General features: G+C 37.0%; 1 protein-coding gene across 2 annotated transcripts in view; it reads right to left on the bottom strand.

Annotated features, from left to right (window-relative positions):
- Window positions 1-24471, bottom strand: part of LOC135482142 (synaptotagmin-7-like) — a 94219-nt gene that overhangs the window by 57509 nt on the left and 12239 nt on the right. The window contains exons 2-3 of one of the 2 annotated variants that reach the window (XM_064761991.1): window positions 14112-14364; window positions 1428-1463 (exon numbers count right to left, since the gene is read on the bottom strand). In XM_064761991.1, the coding sequence (XP_064618061.1) occupies window positions 1428-1463; window positions 14112-14362 (287 nt within the window). In that variant the 5' untranslated portion in view covers window positions 14363-14364. The remainder of the gene's footprint in view (window positions 1-1427; window positions 1464-14111; window positions 14365-24471) is intronic. The other variant, XM_064761992.1, reaches the window with a different exon arrangement.

Here is a 24471-nt window from a genome sequence, read left to right as displayed (position 1 = left end):
CCGGCAAGCCATATTATTTTGATATTATATGGTAGCAATTAAGGGCGGTACTTTTACACCTATACAGCATTTGGAGGCGCAGTGGTGTGTATCTTTTGCTCGTCGCATTTCTCCAAACATTGACCAGGTTGAAACGTTGACTGAGGAATAAATTTCATTATTTGTTGATTTCCAAATTCTGCAAAATGCTACTGCAAAGATCAAAAGCAACTTAAGATATATTTAAACGTCAGGTAGACTACATTACCCGACTGATTGAAAAAAACTTCCTGCATTCTAGGCCAGCTAAATCAGTAAGTGTAGCTTTGGTTGTTATATGGAAGGGAGGTGAAAGTGTTTGGAGAGGTTGAGCTATATATTAAATAGGTCATTCTGAAATGTTTTACAGCTGATCTCGCCCAATACAAATTTTCAACACAATATGGACGAATCCACTACCACTCCATAATGTACAAAACACTTCACAATAACCTCATAGTATTAAACACAGAGTCCTCTGATGAATATAACAATACACAGACAAATTTTAGCCGTAACCGATTTGTCAAATGTAAGAAAACTGACTGAGAAGCGCACGCAAACCAGACTCAACCATACAAAATATGCAATGTATTGGTCTGTTTGACAGGGTATGTCATGAACAGTATTTGATCACTCACCTTTATAGAATCATATTTTAAAGAAATATCAATATGATCTGGAATGTCCCCAACATTTTGTGGAAAAGCAAACAAGGTTAAACTGAACTGTGATACTACAGGTTTCATAAGACTCCAATATTTACAGAACATCCTGAAAAGTAACACAAACCAGCCCCCAATGTACAGTCTATACAGTGTTAAAGCCACTACAACACCATTTACAACATAAAAATAAATACTACAGCATAGTGAGCAAAACTAGAACTGCATGTGGTTGACAGTATGATAGCTGGCCACTAGTCATAGGTAACTGGTGAAGTACAGCCTTTTGTCGGTTTACCTCAGCTATGGCTTAATGTAATCAGCTTTAATAGCAGCTACTTACAGAACCCCTAGCACCATTAAGGCTTATAAGGAGAATCTTCAACTTTTTCAAACTCTTTAGCACTTTCTTCAATGGAATTTATGCATATAATTTTGATGAAAATGACACCAAAAATGATTGTGTCATTAAATATTCAAGCTTCATAAAACTGTGCACGTTTCTCTGCACCCACTAGTTCTTTTAGAGTGTTCAAAGATATTGGCCACATTAGTGGTTGAAAAATTCAAAGAATTAGAGAAAGTAAAAACCAATCTAGTGATGTAATAATAGGAATTTTCTAGCACATTACTGCATCCCCTAGAATTACTCAAAATGCTGTGTTGGCATCACACCCAACGATATGTGAACTAAACAAATGAAGCATCTAGGGCTACGACTACACCTCTAAGTGACCAAGTTACCTGCTAAGAAGTCCATTGATGATTTGCAGCGGAGGTCTGGCAATAAATAAACAAGCAGTATTAAGCAAAGTAAACTGACTGACATAAAATCATAGTTAATTAAACATGGAAACAATTTTTGCACCAATCAGAGTGACAACTGTATTATGTGTCACATGTGTATATACATGTACCTGGCCACTTTATAACAGAAGTTTGCCAGAAACCTATCGGTGGTCGTGGGTTTCCCCCCAGAGCTACATGTATGTGTATGTAGGATTACTGCCCAGCATAATGCTGGTGGCCAACATCTTCTAAGTAAAATATTCTTGAGCACAGCTTAAAACACCAATGAAATAATATATGAATGTAATACACTGTATTATATAGTACTGTATAATTATAATTATAGAATACAATACTGTACGTCATATTCCTAACAAGTACAGTAGTACCAGCCACATGAACTTTTTATTGTATGAACATATGTAGTAATAACTCCATGGTAATAACGCCCTATATAACAATCATTCGTCATCAAGTTTTGAAATTCAAATCGCAACTCACCATTTAAAATGCTTAATCTACTTGTGAGCATGGGAACAGAAACTTGACAGGTATGAAACTTTGGAAAGGGGGCAATACTCCACAACAACTATTCTCTAAGCATCTTTTGATCCAAGAGGTTGATATAAACATTCACAAGATACGTACATGTATATACACATAAAACACAAGCCCTGTTCCACAAAGCTATTACAGATTATATGCACTAAAGCTGGTTGTAACTGTGATGGCAATACACATTCAAACAGGACAAATCATTAAACGGTCTTAAAGATTTATCACAAACATCTTTCCTTGCAATACTAGGAAAAATGTGTAATATTTGATGCGGATTAAAAAACAGAGTTAGAACACGACACCAATGTACATGTATATCTGCATCCCACTGTCACTCAATACAAAGTTATCAAAAATATAAGCAACAGTTTTTTTCAGTACCTGGCAAAAGACATTGGTTCCCCTCCCATAAACCTTAATGCTGCTATCATACAAACAAAAAATTCTTGAGCTCGGAATGAAACACCAATCAAATAAATGAAACAAATCTTCTTATATAACAACATTCCAAGGCAATACTCCCTGGATTTCGAAAGCTGAGTCTCTTACTGGGTAAATAAAACTGCATATTGCACTACGCATGATTTCTATTCAAACTCTTATACAAGCATGTCACTTCAAAGTAATTATCAAACAAAAGAAAATCTATATGATCAATAGTTATTAATCAGATAATGACAGGTGGCCATGGGGAGCAGCCTGCTGTAAGAGGTTACTCATGTAAAGTGGAAGTGTTTCTAACGGCTGGAACACAAGAGGACGCTGCCAAGTCCTGTAATTCTCTGTGTCTCCCTTGGCCATTTCTCTCCCACGCTGAACTTGATTGTAACAATCATGTACGAACATGAATCGGACACAGTCTGGATACATCACATCAGACTGTGGACAAGTGGCAGAGCAGCTACTTAGGCAGAACCCAGATGACAGGTTTGTACACACAGGGATTGGGCCAGAAGATTTCTAGATCTGGAACATTACCAAACTGTCCAGGCACGGTGCACTAGTACCTTTACAGAACCTTTGCTTGGCTATATAAATTAGACACTGAACAAACAGCCAAAGGCAACAACATGTATCTTGTCATGTTAACTTTCAAGTGCACGTATTATATACCTTTCACAATTAAACTACAACCCACTCTTACTATAAAGACGCAAGGTATTTCAGAACATTTCTTTTTCGTCAGTCTGCATATTCCTGCCAGGATATGTTAATGTGAAGGTTGTGGTGAACTTTTCATAGTAAAAACAACATTTTGTTAAACTGCATTGACTATTTAGTCTTCTAAAATGATTTTATTCAGTCTTCAGAAATGTTTATATCAAAATGGGCATGAACATGCAATCAACCAGTCAAATGTGACATGTATGCAACATTTCCATCTGCTAAAGCATTATCATCTTTTAAATCAAACATTCAAAGATGAACATCAATAAGAGCAATGCTGAAGCACTGCAGTGTCTCTGCCAATACCATACTGATGGACGACAAATGATCTCCAATGAATTTTAGGTAGTATATGTCACCTAACTGGCACCACAAGCTTTGTCAATCACTTATTGCAACCAAGGCTGATCTAGAGAACAGTGGAGGCACTGACGAATCTGAACAATGTGCCTGTCAAAGTCATATAGATATATAGCCTATACATATATATACTTGTCAGATGACAAGTATCTCAACTGTGTTGCCATATGACATCCCTCTCCTTAGTCCAACCCAGTTGGAAAACACAGAATGAAATATGGAGAATAGGCAACCTGACAATGCACAGTACCAATTTGAAACTGATCTCTAAATATTTACTCTGAAATTTTAGAATATGGCATATTTAATAAGCTGTGTATAGAGCTATGTAAACTGCATGGGCTCTATACATATTCTTTGTATAATTGGTAGTACATAAATTGTTAAGGACTGTAATTACACACATCAGTACATGTTTAATGATCCTGCTGGAAAGGTTATTCTGCCCTTGTTTATATTCTTGTCTTGCTTCAGTAATGTGAAATGGGTTATGTAAATGGTTTCATTACCAGGAATGATTTATCAAAGGTATTGCGTTACAATAATTATTACAGGGTTCAACAAAATGAGAAATCATGCTTATTACTTCTACGCAGATTTCATGGGTAATACAATACACAAGCACAAATTTAGCAACAAACGTATCTTTGAACTTTGTGACTTTGAACTCCCTTCCGACAATTCAGACAATATGTGTAAACATGTCCACACCTAACTGTGTAAATTACACAGGATATTAGGATTTAAGTTTATCCTTATGTCACTGAAACTGTAGCATTTTTCTAGTGTCATATTTTGGTTAATTCTTAATGATTTGTTCAGTTTGATATGAAGTTTGATTAATTTCTTATCAGAAAAAAAATTAACATTGTCTTCAAAAGCATCAGTTTAAGGCCTCTATGTGTGTGTGCTTCTGAAAGTGCATTTTTATTTACCAAACTGAAAGTAAAATTCAACAAACTTATTTTCAAACCTTTTAAAGATCTACTTCCACAACAGTAAAATGTACATGTATAAGCCATAGAAACTGCATACAATAAATGGGTTTGCGTATCAAGTCAGCCATAATTTACTTCAACCTAAATCTCAATAAGTGCAGTTTAAGCCACAAAGATGAATAAATGCAACTACAGGTATACAAATTTAGGCATGACCAAGTGCACATGTACACAAATGTATGTGAAAAATTGTACATTCAGCAAAGCATTTCAATAAAATAGCTTTTAGTTACCAGCCTTGACACATGAATTTGATTTTCTCTTCACTGAAAGAAAAAAAAAATACTTCTCCTCTAACTGGGTTCCCTGATGAGGAATGAAAAATCAGACAGAAGAGAAAACATTCAAGTTTAAAGCAACTTGAAAATAACTACAGCAATGTTGCATTATGCGTGCACATGTGCTGGTCTCTAAATGCAATGAAAACTTAAAGAAAAAAAAAAGTAAATGATAACATATTTCCTTATGTAAAACTAAAAGCTGCCAAAACAACAATCTCATAATCAGTTCAGACGCACAAAAAACACACTGGTGCATTTAGATAAATGTACAATTTTCAAGAGCGTAAATTGGATGTTGAAAAACTGCTGTCCTTGGGGGCCTAAATGGGCAGCAATTGTGCTCGAGTAAATTCACAAGATGTTGGAGAGGTAAGCTGGAAATGGGTTTAGCCTTGTCTAGGAGACTGGCCAAAGTGATTACCTCATTCCTGGAGACCTCCCAGGGGACTGGGCTATCAAAGCCACAGGCCTGTGTCCTGACTAGAGCCTACCACAGCAATAGATAAATGTCAGAGGTTTTACCTACAGTACTGTGCACATACACGTACACCACTCATTACAAATGGCAAGATACTGCAAATGCACCAAAGCAGTTTGAATCATTTCTTCATTTCAGACTGATTAACCAGCAAGGACAAACACTTTATAGGTTTGCCCGTCAAGACCGGTATTGACCCATTGTCCAGCCGTTAGCTTCCTAAGACAACCACTGCTACAGATAAATTACCCTAGTAACTTCTTTCCTAAGCACCGGAACTACCCTAAAGCTCTGGAGACTTCATCAATTAATAAAATGTATACAGTTCTGACGTCAAACAACCCTTGAAAAAATGGTTTAAAGGTTAAGGTTGCAAATAGCTTCAGGGAAGAAGCCAGCCCAGAGGGGCAGACTGTTTCTTCCTCCTTAACAGCCCGAAATTAAACTGTGGAAATTTAAACTGAAATAAAGTACAGAAGTGCTTCCCTACAGCTGTATTTAGCCGAGTTGATTCACTAATGGGAGAATGACTTGTTTTATGCACGTAGTTAAACACCCACTGACACAACACTTTGACATTAAATCTCAAGGTAGTCACTGAGCTTTAGGCTTTTTGCATTCAAATATGTCAACATGTAGTGGAAATGTTCAATTAAAAGAAAATTTGGAGTGAGTGAGTGCTTGGAGTTTAACGTTGTACTTAACAATTTTTCAGTTATATAACAACGAAGCAGTGCTTAGAATGCATGTAATGTGCCTCCTTGCTGCAGGATGGATTTCCACCGCTCTTTTAACTAGTGCGGCTTTACTGAGACGGCTTACAAAAGGCAAGTACCCCGCCTCGCCCAAGCCATTATAGTGATACGGGTCAACCAGCCATTGCATTATCCCCTTAATTCTCAACGCCAAGCGAGGAAGCTACAGCTTCCTCTTTTAAAGTCTTGGGTTTGACAGAACCCAGGATTGACCCGCTCCCGAAGCGGATGCTCTACCAACTGCGCTATCTAGGATAGTAAGAAAATTTGGAACTATATATAAATAATAGAACATTTCCCTAAACAAAAAGATAGGAAATCAGCAAAGAAAAAAACATAATTACGATCGAAATTCAGAAACATTAACATTTAAATACAAAACTTTAAAAAAAAAGAAGAGAAAAATAGCAGAGAAACATATTAAGACTGTTGTCAACAGGAAATCCATTGTGCACTGACGGGAGCTAAAAATGTTGACCTTACAGCATGCCATTACAATTTTAACAGCAGCAATAATTGAAAATTTATTCTTTCATCTTCCCAAGTGCACAACACCTCCCAATCCATCATTCTCCATAAACTGCAACCATACTTCACACAATTGTACCTGTAAAAAAACGTCATTTACAGCTGTTGAATTCTATTATGTTATCAAAGAAAACCATCCTGAGAATTATTTGCAAGGTACATGTAACATGATACCATGCTGAAAAAATGTTCCAAAGTTTACAAATCAAAAAGTAATATTTTATGACATATTTGCTTCTAAAAATGCACTTTTTGCTGGGCACATTTTACGTCATTTATAGTATGTGGCTGCAGTCAAGTTTATAGGAAACCACTGCACCATTTGTCAAGCCTCCCATGTTGCACCAATGGGATTTGAAACCACGACCGCATTGATTTGTGATGTGGCTGGTGGGAGTATGGATTCAAGTACATGTCTGATAATGGTTTAAATTCGTTATCCTTGCTATCAGGAAGTTTATCAATTCTCACACACACATGCACATGGAGAGAGTTTGTGGTTTACTTCAGGCACTCAGATTGCCTCCACCAATAAATGTGACCATCTATGATATATAACTGAACATTTCTTGAGCACAGTATTAAACATCAATCAATGTTTTATCTGAAAAGAATGTTAAAATGTATATTCATGTACATATAGAGTACATGTATTCCCTTAACAAAACCACCAAATGTCACACATTCCACGCCTACAATTTGGAATATGTGGAAAGTTAAATAGGCTCAAGAGACACAACTCTAGTTTACAGTGAAGCTGTCAGTGACTAAATGAGTAGCCTCCCTTTACACATCTTGATGTTTCTCGTTTTTGTTATGACATCAACCAATCTGGGCTGCTAGACCTCAACTTTTTTGTATCAGTATAAAAGCATAATAAAAGCTCAATAATAATAAGAAACAAAATCTCATTAAAGTGGCTACAGGTTTTTGGCAAAAGATCTATATATTCTAATCAAATTTTCTGAATTTACTAAGAATGGCTCAAATTATTGCCTTCAGTAGCCTAAGTATCTTTCTCCTCCCTCTACCAGTGGAACAATGATCCTAATATCTGAAAAAGTTTTAGGAGCTTTACTAGCGATTTTGAAAGGTAACACATTTGCAGAGGTGAGGCTGATATTTTGTGAAAGGCAATTATTTAGGCTAATTCTAAAATAATATTAACAGCACAATTTCAATTGGACTTGGGCTTATTGATTTTTTGCTAAGAATCTCCAGACTAGCCTCTTTTAATCTACAGCTACTGTACAAAATGTCTTTCATTTTACACCTACAGATAAGTACAAGATCTCAATTTGCACATACGCTGTACTGATTCACTGTAATATAGTGAGAAGAAAATAATACCTTGATTGAAGAACCTTAGGCCTTGGATTTTTCCCTAATGAAATTGTATACCTTGCAAATAAATTAATTATATTAGGATTTTTTAACAAGCTATTTCACTTGTGTCCCACTCTGGCTATTGATTACCAATGGATTTTTTTCATTTCTCCAACATTATCACTGTTTTAAATGTCAGCAAACTGAATCACCTAATACATAACAAATGTATAATTAAAAACAGGCTCTTTACAAGCCCGATACTATGGGCTACATGTATTTGCACTATGAAGACCTAATACGAAGATTACAACCTCCATGAAAAAAAAAATCACAAAAAATATGATATACTTCCATAATCAGACGAAAGGAAGTCCAATGATGGGTAATCCCTCAGCACCCCCCCTTAATTCCCTATTTCAGGTATCCTAATTCCTCAACATTTTTGCATATGAAGGAGAAAATTTAAGTGCAATTTGTGCACGTTTTTAATTTTATTTTGAAGACAAAACTATACATGTATATATTGGATGGGCAAGATTCAGGGTTTCACAAAATGTTATCAGTCAACACAGAATAATGTTGTCAGAAATTGACTGAAAAACACCTGATACTAGGTCTCCCAACCCAAGTGTTTTATGCTGTACTCAAGATTATTTCACATATAAGACGGCGGCTAGCATTGAGTTTGGAGGAAACCGGGCAGGGCTCAGGGGAACCCACATGACAACCATCCACAGGTTGCTGGCTGACCTTCCCACGTACTGTATGGCCGGAGAGGAAGCCAGCATGAGCTGGATCTGAACTCACAGCGACCGCATTGGTAAGAGGCTTCTGGGTCATTACGCTGCACTGAGCCACGGTGGCTCCTAAACATCTGGTGGCCATGTGCAAAGGTTGAAGAATTACAGTAGACTTCGGTATGACTCAACCCAGGTATGACCCAACCCAGGTATGATCCTAGGTCACCCAACTTTGGTACGACCTAACCCAGATATGATCCTAGGTCACCCATCTTTGGTATGACCCAACCCAGGTATGATCCTAGGTCTCCCAACTTTGGTATGACCCAACCCAGGTATGATCCTAGGTCTCCCAACTTTGGTATGACCCAACCCAGGTATGATCCTAGGTCTCCCAACTTTGGTATGACCCAACCCAGGTATGATCCTAGGTCTCCCAACTTTGGTATGATCCAACCCAGGTATGATCCTAGGTCACCCAACTTTGGTACGACCCAACCCAGGTATGATCCTAGGTCTCCCAACTTTGGTACAACCCAACCCAGGTATGATCCTAGGTCACCCAACTTTGGTACGACCCAACCCAGGTATGATCCTAGGTCACCCAACTTTGGTATGACCCAACCCAGGTATGATCCTAGGTCACCCAACTTTGGTATGACCCAACCCAGGTATGATCCTAGGTCACCCAACTTTGGTATGACCCAACTCAGGTATGATCCTAGGTCACCCAACTTTGGTATGACCCAACCCAGGTATGATCCTAGGTCACCCATCTTTGGTGTCACCCAACCCAGGTATGATCCTAGGTCACCCAACTTTGGTATGACCCAACCCAGGTATGATCCTAGGTCACCCAACTTTGGTGTCACCCAACCCAGGTATGATCCTAGGTCACCCATCTTTGGTATGACCCAACCCAGGTATGATCCTAGGTCTCCCAACTTTGGTATGACCCAACCCAGGTATGATCCTAGGTCTCCCAACTTTGGTATGACCCAACCCAGGTATGATCCTAGGTCTCCCAACTTTGGTATGACCCAACCCAGGTATGATCCTAGGTCTCCCAACTTTGGTATGATCCAACCCAGGTATGATCCTAGGTCACCCAACTTTGGTATGACCCAACCCAGGTATGATCCTAGGTCACCCAACTTTGGTACGACCCAACCCAGGTATGATCCTAGGTCACCCAACTTTGGTATAACCCAACCCAGGTATGATCCTAGGTACCCAACTTTGGTGTCACCCAACCCAGGTATGATCCTAGGTCTCCCAATTTTGGTATGACCCAACCCAGGTATGATCCTAGGTCTCCCAACTTTGGTATGACCCAACCCAGGTATGATCCTAGGTCTCCCAACTTTGGTACGACCCAACCCAGGCATAATCCTAGATCACCCAACTTCAATGTGGACACAATAGCCAATACGTCACAGAAACGGTCCAAAATAGAATAAAATGTGGCCGACTTTGCATAAAATTAATTTCAAAGCACTGGTTAATAATGTAAATTACAATACAAATGCAATGAATAAGAGAATATTACAAAGCTTAAATAACTGCATTCCTTCAAGGTTTCCTCCACAGCTAACATTACTGAAAACTAACACTTGACCATGTATCTGGACACAGTGAGATAAAATGCTATTCATGAAATTATCCATTATGTGAGATGTGAAATCCTTATTAAGATAAAAAGAGTGTAATGAACTCTCCAGTGAACAATTAGTGTTCTCGTATTGTAATCTGTACACAGTTTTGTCACGTACATGTATTTATATAAATATAAATTTGTTGCAGTGTAACACAAGATAATCTCCATACAAATTATTTTTATTGGAATTTTGACGCAAGTTAATTTTTTTTTTTTCAATATTAATTTCTTTAAAATTTCTGTCCTCACTGGTCAGAAACTGGTCAGCTGTGAGGAGAACACGCTTGGCATTTCATGAACTCATTGCAAACAGTTCTATTTGCCAAAATTTCTAACAATGTTTCTGATGCCTTTTTCTTAAATATTATACATAGCTACAGCATTACAAAAGACCAACATGTGACTCTTCAAACAAAGCGAAACATATAGTCAAAATCTTATAATATATATACTGGGCTTCTGTGCGTCCCTATAGTTTTGGCTTCATGGATATTTTATGATCATTCAAACTGGATCCAATGAGACACAAATATTCAAAATTGATTCTAAAGAAATTGCCAGACAAAAGTACTTCAGTAACTTATGTAATAGTACCCTTCTCCTGCTATAACCTACTTTTGCTGGTTGGGACAGTTGCGGGAACAGCACTATTGTTTGTGTTACTGCTTTTTGTATGTATGAATGTATATAGCTTCTCTTTTCAAACTACATGATGCTTTATCTTGTTTTATATATATATATTGATTTATTTTTTTAACTGGACTCTGAAGTACATACATGTACATGTATTTCCTGTATATTATTACCCACGTGAAGGCCTTGGTGAAGAACAGTTTCACTGTAAATTGACCGAGTTAGTGTTCGATAAATAAAGATATTATACCTTCTGTACACTGTATGCATGCAGTTGTACATATACAGATTCCAACATATGTATGTACTAGCTGTTCTAGCCACAAACTCCTTTCACTCAGGATCCTTCACTTTTTTTTTTCTCTGAGCATAACATTTAAGAGGTGAGAACACAGTGAAGTACAGTATGACATGTATGTGACATGTTTGCAGTAAAAGGTAATTTTGTCCGTTAATTTATTATCGCTGACTAGGTAATTTCCTGCTTCATGAGCACTGCTGTCCCACGCCATGCATGAACCACTGTAGCTATGCTCATTTGAGTGGTTTCCAGAGGTTAATATTAATGGTCACGTTTACACTGGAATCTAACAGCTAGCACCAAAGGGCAAGTCAAGGCTCTATAGTTATGACTATATAATAACATACAACATTTCTGTATAACTAGTAATAATGAAGCTACACCATCCACTCTGCAATTTTTCTCTTCAAAATCTAGCCTTTAACACAGGTTTGCAATGACTGCAGGGTTATGAATTAAACAAGAAGAACATTTTCAAGAAAACTTTTAGTGGTTAAACAGACTTTGAGGGTACAGCGCCTGCCAAGGCCCCAGAAGCTCTTGGATCCTATGTCACCATACACGAATTTGAGCATGTTTTAAGAAAAACAAACATATCTATCCTCAAGTTTGTGATTAGGTATACTGCACATTTTTGCAAAATTTAGTTATCAGACCACTTCTATACTTTACATGAATGCCCTTACTTTCCATTCAAATATGGGCTATGTGAGTCAGCACATGCTGATAAACTGCACAATGTTGATTTTACACTGGCTAGAGTAACCAGGCTCATAAAGCCGTTTGGGTGGAGAGGTGGCAGTGGTGATGGAGGCTGGCAGATGGGCCTTTGCAAGGAATATCAGTACATGTTATCGTATGAGTTACACTGCCTGATTTTGCTAATTACAAAATTTCACGTAACAATTTTCAACATTGAACAACATAATCAACAAATCAAAAGAAATCTTTCAGCATCCAATTTAAAACAGTGAGGGAAAGCACTGAACATTCACTATTGTGTTTTTTTTTTTTTATCTCGGTGGGCTGAAAAGTGGGGATGGGGAAGAACATATGCCCCCCCCCCCCTCTCCCCCCCCCCCCCTAAGATCCACTCTCACACACTTCCTATGCCACTGTTCAGTATTTATACTGGTTGATCAAAAACAAAGACTTCACCAGTAAATAATATTTTACATGTTCACAGCATGAATGCCTTTTAGAAACTGTATGCAAATTAAGCACATTTTTGCAAAGCTTCGGGCACTTTGATCATGCAGTCAGTGTTATCTAAACTCTGATCAATTTTCAACTGAGAAGTTCAAAAAAATAGTCCTGTCAACCCCACTGCAGGATGAAGGTGTTTGAAGTGCAAGTTGGAGGCCAACCCTGGGCCAAAGGATTAAATTGCCTCTTAATGAAGCTTGTCTGGCTATCACTTATTGTGACAAAACTAATCTGCTGGGATGTACAGGACACATAACCCGCGGGCCGCCGATAACCTATGTTTATCCGAGGCTCTCTTCCGACAAGTCAAAGTGATAGGGGCAGGCGGAGCGAAGGTTTCCCTCGTTATTGATCTAACTGAAGGAAAGAGATCCAATAACTCTTCTCGTGTCGAGTCTCCTGACCGTCCTCATGGCCAGACCCCAGGGGAAGTTAGGGGACTTTGGTAACTCATTATCCCAGAGCAGGTGGGAGTAAAAATAACGACCAGCCTGAGGGGGGTCAGGTACCATATGAATACCTCTGTATATATACCTGTACAGCTCAGCAAATACAGATGAAAATAATTAACTTCATTGAGCTGGTGTTTTACAAATTACAAAAACAAGAATATTTTCCTTCTATGGTTTCATGAATGGATAGAAGCTAGAAATAGCCTATTGGGAAACCATCATCATCGAGGTGGATTCCAACAATTCTGGTTCTACTTCTTGTTTGGCATGTGGTAGCAGGGAATAGCACCCTGACACACTTGGCCATCAGGTATGAGTTGCTAAAAAGTATATTAGATGATACTGGTTTTAATACATATTTTAATTAAAATTTTAACCGAACTCAGCAGCAAATGCAGTTCTCCAAAGCCAAAGAACAACAGCAGTAGTGTTAGCTCATATTTCATATGTATACTGTTACATAATTATTTTTGGGCAAAGTACAAAATTGAAATCTTGGCTTAAAGCTAAATCTGGTATTAAGCCTAACACTAGTTTTAAATAACTGGGCCCAGAGCTACAAGTATGTCCCAAGGTTGAATCAGAAAATTTAAACCATACGTGCTGGTAAATGTACATACTGATATATATATATATGTAATTTCATGTTAGTGCGGTGTTTCTACACAGCATCCCAACCTCCCACTTGAATTATGACTGTGAAACAATTAAATTACATGAACGGTCTATGAGAATGAAACGCATACCCGTACATCTAATGCAAGTACATGTAGATCTGATCCCCATTAAATCTGGGACATATATACATGTACATGCACAACTAAACTACAGTGTTTATACAAGTATAATACAAGTCTAGCACAGAAATGGACTATCAAACAGAACTAAACTGAGATAGCACGCCTTTGTTGCATTTACAATATTAGGGCCTTGTATTAAATTAATCTCTGTATGCGCTTTAATGCATAATCTTGCTCTTGGACAAAACCGCTCTTGTAATCTTTGCAATATTTTTTCAGAACATCAAAGTAGAGATTTCTTTTCAATACTGAGATGAAAAGATCATTGAGAGTTAGTGGAAAACATTTAATAGCCTCAGGCAAAGAATGCATGACAATAACATATAATTAGTAGATGTATATATACAGACATAATGGAGAAAAAGTCCAAGGTCAAAGTTTGTCTGAAGGGTATACCTGATTGTCTTCCTGGTAATTGCTGGCGATTGTCCACGACTTCGAGATGCGGTGGAACTCCCACTGTCCACGGAGAGTCGATTTTGGTTGTGGTAGCCTTCATCCACGGGACTGTAGAGCTGACCTTTATCCTCGTTGTCCTTGTACTTGCGTTTCCAGCAGCAGGCACAGAGGAAGGCGGCCATGATGAGAAGGATCAAACCTGCCAAAGAGCCCGTTACCACCAGCACCACTTCGCCCACATCTTCCATGGCTGGAAAACACAATCACACAACAAAGTCACAGAGCTAGTTGTCTGGTGGATACCAATGATTTCGCATACTGTACATGTTGATTTAGATGTAACAAAGCATGGTGATATGCCTTTGGTTTGGCATCAACAACATCAGCATTTATACAAGCACTTGGTACAAACACGCACATGCTATACGTACTGTACTGCGTGATGCAGGGGAGTTGAGGTTTGCTCACCAGATTGTAAAATTGAGTTCATAAAGTCTTTAAATCACATCCCTATCATTTGTAAAGGTTATACTGTAGCCCTTTGCCACGACAAACCCTGTACAAATACATAACATATGTCCTCCATAGGCATTTGTCTGTTAATTTTATTGAGGTTCAGAGTGAAACTCAAGTACATTTCGCTAATTACAACAACCATTTGGTTTACGGTCAGGAGGAAACCATAAGCAGGGCCCACAAAAGACACTAAGGGTGCAGCTACACAAACCACTGGAAGGGAGTGTATGATTTTATTGGTCCATGTCCACTTGACTGTTGCTAGAGTGATACTTCAGCAAATGAGTCAGCAAGGGCACTGGTATGTATCTATCTACATGTAAGTGGTGCCAATTTGTTAGGACTACTGATAACAATAAACACAGGACACCATATTAAATAAACATACTGTGCAATGTACATCCAAGAATGTTAACCAGTTTTCAACTCAGACACACATAATTTGCTCATCATGGAAACTGTACCTAGCATATTATTTTTGATTTTGCTGTTGGCAGTTCTCAATAGAATCTCCATGCAGAATCATATACGTCTACATATATGTGTGTGTATATATATATATATACACTATGTGATTCGCATAATTAACTAAGGAATGTTCAGGAAAGGACAATTGTGAAATCTCCATGCTCCCAACATACAAGTCCAACAGGAGTCAGCTTTTCTCAAACTAGTACATGAATGTGTATGCGCTAGATGCAATCTGCAAGATTCACAATAGTATATTAAAGGCAAGAACAAACTAGCATGAAGTACAGGTCATATAAAAAAAACTATTAAATATTGTCCGGGAAAACAGTTTCATTTATTTTTTTTTTACAATATTTTTTGACCTGGTAAAATGCATTTGAAACTTTGGATTCTTCTGTGGCCTTTTCTGACCACACTGGGACCAGTGATGTCATTCAGCTTTTTGCCAGCTGACACACACAGATTGCTATATTTCACCATTCAAAATGAATCTTCACTTAAAGCCATGAATGCATTCAACAAATCGATCTTAAAACCAGCAAACTATTTCAAGCCAAAAACATCACAAGAGACATCACTGATACCCTCTGGGTTCCAATTAACAGACCACCATAGAATCCTATGTTTTAAATGCATTTTAGTCCATCAGAAAAATTCTAAAAAAATAAATCAAACAATTTTCCTGGACAGTGTTTACTGGTCTTTCATCTGATAAATATTTTATTTTAGTGTTGTCTTTGGCGTTAATCTGTTTTCAATAAATATTGCATGAGAGGGACAGGATGTCAGAAATAATAAGAATATGTATGGCAACAGTGAACAATCATATATACACAGGGAAAATGAGCAGCACTTCATAGTAGAAATAACTGTGTATACGTATAACATGCAACACAGCTTAGATGTGTCATACATCAATAACTCCTTATCTCCAGTGGGGCTTGCTACAATTGTACCTCGAAGGGGCTTGCTACAATTGTCTCATCAAAATTCTATTCTCAGGAGGCATCTTAATGCTATACATGATACACTGTAGGTGTTTTCTACTTTTGCAAACAATATTTGACATACATTTACACAAGAATTGGCACATGTTTAGCCGACTTCAAGTGTGATGGGGGGGGGGGATCATTTGTGTGTTCACTGGAGACACCCTTATTTCAAAATCTGGAGATTATCTAGAGACAATCTTTTCTAAATCCAGAGATGCGAATTGGACAGATTTTAAAAGCAACTATAGATGGGTTAGATTGGTCATAACACAAACCAACTTTCAACTCCTCACATCCAGAGTATAAAGATGGAGGAAAGTGTACATACATGTACATTTATTAAAAAAGGCAAGTGAATACTTTGTTCCACTGCTTCTTCATTTTCTTGAAGAAAAAATTTTTTTCCATTAACCAATTGTCAACATCTTCAAACTGGACATCTCCATGTGTACAAGTATGTAAATGTAACCACAGACAACGCTATTCTTGATCAACATCATTCATTTGACTGGTATCAAATGTTGCACAACTTGGAAATGATATGCAGGCTCCTGTATGTTGAATTTGATATATATGTAGCAGGCTGATATCCTACATGTTCTTGTACTTGAGAGCATTTGCTGAAGAAACCAGTGTTCAACCTCATTCTGCCAGAGTTAGGCAAAAATACTATAATTCATGGCACAGCAGCTCTAATAAACAGATATTAATACTCATCCATTTCCAGGCATTCACACAATCTAGCTACATGTATATCTACATGTACATATCCCTTACATGGAAAAGTCCAACATTAATCATCTGAGTTTTATATATAGAAGCATAGATTTAGACAGAATTTGAAATCAGGCTGTCTCACTTCCAATTTTTTCCTTATTTTCATATCTTTCCCATGTAAATTTTGTCAGACTAGGGTGTCTCACAAACAGAGAGACACCGTCCTAGCTAAACCTAATATATAGAAAGTGGATACCTATTATTGTTCTTGCTTGGAATATGAATACATGTATTATTCTTTTCGGACAGACATTCTGTTGTTTTTCTACAAAACAGCAAATCACAGCTGTTTGAAATTTGACAGCAAAATTCCTACGGATATTATCTTTAAGCCTTTTCATGTTTGTTGTTCTAGGTCACTTAGTTTATTGGCCATAACGAATTTGTAAAACTCTTCAACATTTTCTCAAGAACCAATAGACAGATCGGTCTAAAATCTGTTATAAAAATATAGAACAATAGTAATAGAACAATAGTAATAATGAAGTTTGAAAAGAAAGTTAAAATCCATTGAAAATGTTAAGAAGCCTACCACTGGTAGAATATAAGACACCAAAATTTTTAATATTATTTTGATACAACTTGGATGCATTCTCGTGTATTTCAGCGCAGAACTTCTAATTCTTCTTTTGCTTTCTGTCTATTTAATTTTTTTTTGAGATATAGTTAAAAACATATCCATAGCATTGTAACTTTCTTTTTCTACTTGTCCTTCTCTCTAGACGTGATAAAGGACATTACCCTATTTCAGAAACATTTAGAGACTGAGGGTAACTTTCGACGTTGTATAAGTGAAATATTCTTGAGTAACACCAATCAAATAATAAAATAAATATGATGATGACTGTCTATGATTTCTCACAGTGTATTAATATACCAGCATTGCTATGTTGCTGATTGACTGCTACAGACATTGTTGTGTCGCAAGCTGTAAAAATCATTTGCCAGCCTGCTTCAAAGCCGTGAAACTGCAGGCAGTTTTAGTGACACTGAACTTCGAGTATACAAATATAGTTCGCTGAGAGAACGGTTCAAAAGAAAAAAGTTCCCTGTCAAAAGCAGGAGCAGCTGTGCAAATAAACATAACCAACTCCTTTTTTTGCTGCAGCACTGTACCTGCAACTATTCATTTATTTTGATGATGGATGTTTTACAGCTTAATGAAAATATTTCACTTTTATCATGGTGGCTAAAGAGGAAAAAGAGAAACCAGCAGAGCTCACCTGGCACATGAACTTGACACACCTGTTGACACGACCTCACAGCTAATTAATCAATTGGGTGTGGGATTTTAACACACCAGTTTTCAATTTATAATTTGTTGACACTCTTGGCCCCTTAACATAGTCATGGTACGTGTAAATGTACATAATGGTACTGTATATAATATACATACACCCACATGTACACAAGTACATATATGTCCAATTATATACATGCACTACTCAGAAGAAATGACCAACCCATTATAAATTTATCCATATAAACCATAATTTCAGCATGTGTACATCAATATTGAAAGTCTATATTAAAAACTGTATTGTTTATTACACATCATTTAAAATTCACATGTACATGTGTAAATTTAAGAATGAATTTAAACTAAGGCACATGTATATATAGCACAGGATAGATGGCCAGTAGACCATATTTAGAGGTGCAGTACACGTGCATATAATGTGTATATATATATATATATATATATATGTATATATATATATACATGTATATAAATGATACAAACATCCTCTACACTATTAATGTAGGTCTAGGGTGTGGATCAAGAATTCCCACACTTCGTCAGCACAGCCAACATACAGAACAGTACATTTATCGTTAAAAACCTTTACTCTTGAGATCATAACAAATACATGCTAAAGTCTATACAATTACGTATAATATGTAGACAAACCGCACAAATACTGCTGTACAAATCACACTACACGTGGCCGTGTCCAACGATTAACACTGTATAGTGTGTATGCTACATGCAGCAGTAAGCCAGTAAGCTACAGTTTATAATGCCCTATGTAAGAACTTGTTTTCATATTCATACAACATGTTTATATATGTGTGTGTATATATATATATATATATATATATATATATATATATATATATATATATATATATATATGTGTGTGTGTGTGTGTGTATATATATATATATATATATATATATATATATACACATACATACCCACACACACAGAGCCACCAATACATCTTACAAAGAACCCAGGATTTAAATAATAATACAGGTCATCTTGGCTGTTTTTAGTCAGAGCATGACTGTGGGGGAGGCCAAATAAATCACACCCAAATAAACACACACGCACACAGCCTGTACAAAACTGAACATTCAAAATGGTTCAAGTACATGCATGTGGATGAAGGCATGTTTCTGCTAGTTACATATAAGCATCATTGTAATGTGTTCGGCAAGGTTCTAATTTTTTCATTTAGTGCACATTCTCAATACTGGTATTACAGACAGAACAATTTATTACAGACAGAACAATTTATAACAGACATGAAACACAAGTATGAACACAGAAAAAAACTTGAAGTACGTGTACATATGAGCATTATATACCTCTGTATGTACATGTATGTTGTATGTACATGAATGTGGATAATACATTCAAAATCCCATTTTGCACATGCCTTATATACAGATGGTATGTATATGCATACACAGTATGTGCGATCAATACTTACATGTACGTCAATCATGTTGAGGCAAAAAATGGTTTGTTCCAAAACTCCTATCCAGTGGCTAAATACTCTGTCTTTTAAACAGACTGTGTATGCAGAAACCACGCAGCATTACCGCATCCTATATAAAAGTACATGTACATTTACATGTCAGCCTGCTGGTTTATTTGACAAACTCACTCCCATAGACAAACACAGCTGGGTGTATTAGGTACACAACAGCAGTGAAGAGTTAACAGTAAAAATAATTACAAGCCTTCATGAGCCATAATATATGTAATTTTGAGGACAACTATCAGAATAATCCAATTATTTGACAAAACCACAGCTGGACTGGTGTGTTCACCGAAGAGACACCCACATGTGAGGTGAACAAGGCCACCTACAAGGCAAGCAGGACAAGAGAAGTCCTGGTAAGATCACAATGACACCACACCACAAAGGCACCACTGAATGTCAAATGGTACACCTCAGTTTAACTGTCAGGATCAGCAAAGGGGTCAGTGCATATACTTGTACTTGAAATCTTTTATGGACCAAACGTAAGAGACATGTATAAGCACGTTAATGAAGACCAAAGAAGGCCTAGTCTTAACAAAAGCAATATAGAAAAGCAAGGCGAAAAGGATCCAGCAACCGATAAAGTAATAAAAATGATATGGTTGGCCAATTTCCGTTTGTAAATGTCAGTGCGTAGACTAAAAGCTGGTGAAGAGCTGGGTAAATCCACTAACTTCAATTCTTATTATTGACTCTGGTCACCAGCAGATATCTCACAACGATTTCAGGCCGGTCTGGAATCACTCCACATGGACTGCAAGACTTCAGGATTCCACTGAGAATTCAACCGCAGTCATTAGCTCTTACCAGCAGTGGAAAAGACAGCTTGAAAACTTTCTATGGCTTCGTGTTTGTTAAAGTCGGGGAGTTTTAATGAAATACGACTGCTGATAAAGAAGAGCACTTTAAGTCAGGCCTGAGAACAATAACCATGGCAGCCGTGTCAAAAAAAAAAAAGGACCGTTCAATAATGTCCGCTATAAATATAAAAACCTACAGCTTTACAGGAATGGGGTATTTTCAGGAGCCTTAATCACCACCTTTGCAGTCCACAAATGTTTTTCGCATTACTGAAATCCACTCCAAACTCTGCCAAATTTCACATTGCTCTACAGGACAAATTATAGTAGACTCAAGTTGTTTGGCTCTGACACCAAACTGATTACATAGGATTACTTCAATAACCTGCCCGAGGCTTAATAAGCTCAGGCAGCATACAGACAAAAACCACTGTACATTGTATGTTATCCTGCAAAAAAATAATCAACAGAACAAAAATTACTGGTGTTTATGAGAACATGTTGATTTAACTTTGCCTTGCATGACAATGAAAAATTGTACCCTAATTCCTCAACCTTCGCATTTATAAAAGAGGTACTTTCAGTGCAACTTACACACTTGTGCAACTTATAGATATGTTCATGTTTATGTTAGAGACAAAATGACACTGGATGGATTGGCCAATTTCAGGGCTTCACAAAATGTGTCATTTTATCAGTAAACACAGAATAATGTCTTCAATTCAGAATATGCTTGAGAAAACACCTTGAAGACTTGCGAAAAGGTTGAAGAATTACAGCACATGTACAGTAACAGCCACAAATATGGCATAACTGTTGTTTAATGCCATACACTGCCCACACGAGCACAGTCTACGGCTTTAATGTCACAAAGGCTCCACAAACAATGAATCTAGAAGCCAGGGAAATCAAGAAATTTCTTGTCAGTGTAAGGATGGCACTGAACCAAAGCCTTGCATGGCAACATTTGAAAGTTGCGCATCGCAATTACCACTGGATCACATCTCACTCCTGTAAAATGTTATGAACAAATGAATATTTGTATGCAGTCTCTTAAAAAGTACTTTAATTTACCATTAATTCAATTATCCTTAGGAGATTTATAACCATGTGTTATACTAGATTAATTCTACCTATTTTAATGTGGCTAACTGTAAACTAGTCTTAAAAAACAGGGAATCGCAAATCGTCAAATTTGGATGAATACATACATGCAATTACCCACTTCCAATAAAGATAAAATTGCTAGTTACGTGTAGTTATAGACACCTGTGCTTCATAAGCTCTGGACAAATGCATCTATTTTAAACTACATGAAAGTTAAATATGATGATCAACATGTACAGTGATTGACCATTACTTCTCTTAAAGGTATTAGACAACAAAACAAAATAACCTGTATATTGCACTGTTTTCACAGTTATAGAGGTCTCCTTGGGAATATACTTTCTTGTGTTCAAAAACTTTGCTGAAGTCAGAAATATCACAGTAAAATGAAATGAAATATCACAATAAAGACACATGTATACTTTTTGCAGGACATACATACTCTGTATTTGTAACAGGAAGCCTCGGTGTTAGCCAACGGATTGGCTTGGATCACTGCGGCCCAATGTTCTCAAGGTCTCCGTCGAATGAGTACAGGCCTACCTTAAGTAATGCTCCTATTAAAGTCTGTGATGTTAGATTCTAACATTCCATGTTAACACCCCATAAACCTCAGACACACTAATAGGAAGTCTTAACTTCTTTAAACACAGAATGAGTTGGTACATGCGCATGTATGTAAAAAACCTTGAATAAAACACCTTGAACACGTTGAATAAAATTTGAGACAAATGACGTAACTTGGATTTATACATGCTTTTAATGGTCTATTAGACTGTTTTATGGGAGGGAGGGATAGACTTTAATAAAATGAGACTGACATACTGCCTTGGGGGAAGCTTTAGGACAAAGACTCTGAGCAAATTAACTGCTACAAAAGTCAGGTTTGAACATATGCCCTCACACACAATAGATTTATAGGCATGTATTATTGCAGTGGTAGGTACATATAATGCCCCGTAAGCATTATACTGCACACCAAACAAAAGAATGGTCAGTGCAAAGCCAGGTTTAAGTGCTGCACTTCCCTGTTGCTTTCCACTCACATTATATAGTCATTCCGAGTTGACCAACATCTGGATACCACCAGATCACTACATATACATGCAGCAAGGACAAATATACAGGGTCACCACAGAAATGTACTCGATTGTCACAATGAGATGACTTTGAGAGTCCCTTATGCGTAGACATGCATGTAATAAAACAATCATCTCAGCATTGGTCATGATCATTAAGGGACAGGTGAATATTCCCCAGTATTATACTGCTAAAACATACAGAAAAATGTCCACGTATACAAAAGGAATTGTGAAAATCCGAATAACTGTATGGCATGCCTTCATTGTAAATTATTCACTTCAAAATAGAACAAATTTAAGGGGTAGTCATCTGCATCATTACGTGTAGCTATTTTTACTTATGAAATGATGCTCATGTATTATATATTAAAGTTTAATCTATTTATATTGAAGAACCTGGTAATGGGCAGATAACATGGAGTGTTTATATATACATGTACAGGCATGTGCCAGCTCCCGTCACCTGGTACTTGACAATTAAACCCTCCTGATTTAAAGCTAGAAATGAACAAGTCATTGTTCAATCAGTCACAGTAATCATACCCACACCATTACTATAAATGAACCAGTGAATGGCCATTTCTCCCTATATGCAATATCAGAATTACAAACGTCTGTACTGGTACACAGAGGCAGACATCTGGGATCTTCACTTACAAAATTTCCAAGCCCAAGCACTTTAAGCAAACATTGTAAGTTTGTCCAAATTGTCCCTCTTTTTGTTAAGGTAATTATTGTTTAAGTTTTTCAAAAATTATCTATCTTGATTATAATGCCAAAAATACAGATGTGAGATGTGAGTTCTGAAACACTGATTAATCAAGTTTTTTCAGAAGGTCCAGAATTACCTTTCTTAACTTTTCCTCTTCCAAAAGATCCAAAACAATAACGTCACTGTCTTCCAAGGGATTGAACTCAGGCCTTACCATTAACTTACTCTTCAGTCATGTAGTCCCAAGTACATTTACTTGTTTACACATACATTACATTCAACTCACTCGACTGGCTAACATTATCACTCAGTTTGGGCGCAGGATAATAGCCTCTCCAAGCCTATATTGTCCTGGAGTCCATTTATCAGCTTGATAGTCATATAACAGTACTTGGAATTTTATAAGGTCACCCAGACTGCAATGTTGATTCAGTGGATAAAAAGCAGGACATTCTGTGCCAGCTAGCTATAATCCTGCAGGAGAACTTCCACACTTTGTCTAGTCGGGAACTCTATAGAACTGCTGAATGAATAACTACAGATTGACAGATGTTCAGTGTTTAAGCTCATAGTCACTGACCTTTAGCTTGGATATGATGATTATCTCTCCTATAAACAGAGAAGGTTCTCATTCCCAAGTCACCCAACAGGAGATACTTAAAGAAGTTAAACACTTGCGGTACCAGAATCAAGATCTCAGATAACTCTAACCCCATTGAAATAGCAAGAAGACACACCCTTTGCAGAACAGAATGCATTATGGCTCTAGCCTCTGTGTATTATATGTTATTATATATACGACATACATATATTACATTTATGTACATATCTGGTAGTAAGAAAGTTGCTTAAACATTATTTGATTTTGTTAATGTATTATGTGCATATATATACAAGTATTAAGGTGTATATATTTACATACATAAACATGCACATACAGAATTGAAACTACAATTTTTTTAACACTATATATGCACACGTGTAACTCTCTGTCCTAACCGTGGTTATTTATTGATGAAAAGAGAGACAGGTGATGTAATGTACGATGCTGCTTACAATACTTCATACAGTCACAAAAAGTTAATTCACAATGGTAGCATTTTTTTTACCAACATCAACAATG

This window comes from Liolophura sinensis, chromosome 1 (assembly GCF_032854445.1).
Source record: "Liolophura sinensis isolate JHLJ2023 chromosome 1, CUHK_Ljap_v2, whole genome shotgun sequence".
Classification (NCBI taxonomy): Eukaryota; Metazoa; Mollusca; class Polyplacophora; order Chitonida; family Chitonidae; genus Liolophura; species Liolophura sinensis.
The sequence above is the reverse complement of the archived record's forward strand: the minus strand, read 5'-3'. Positions and strand labels throughout refer to the sequence as shown.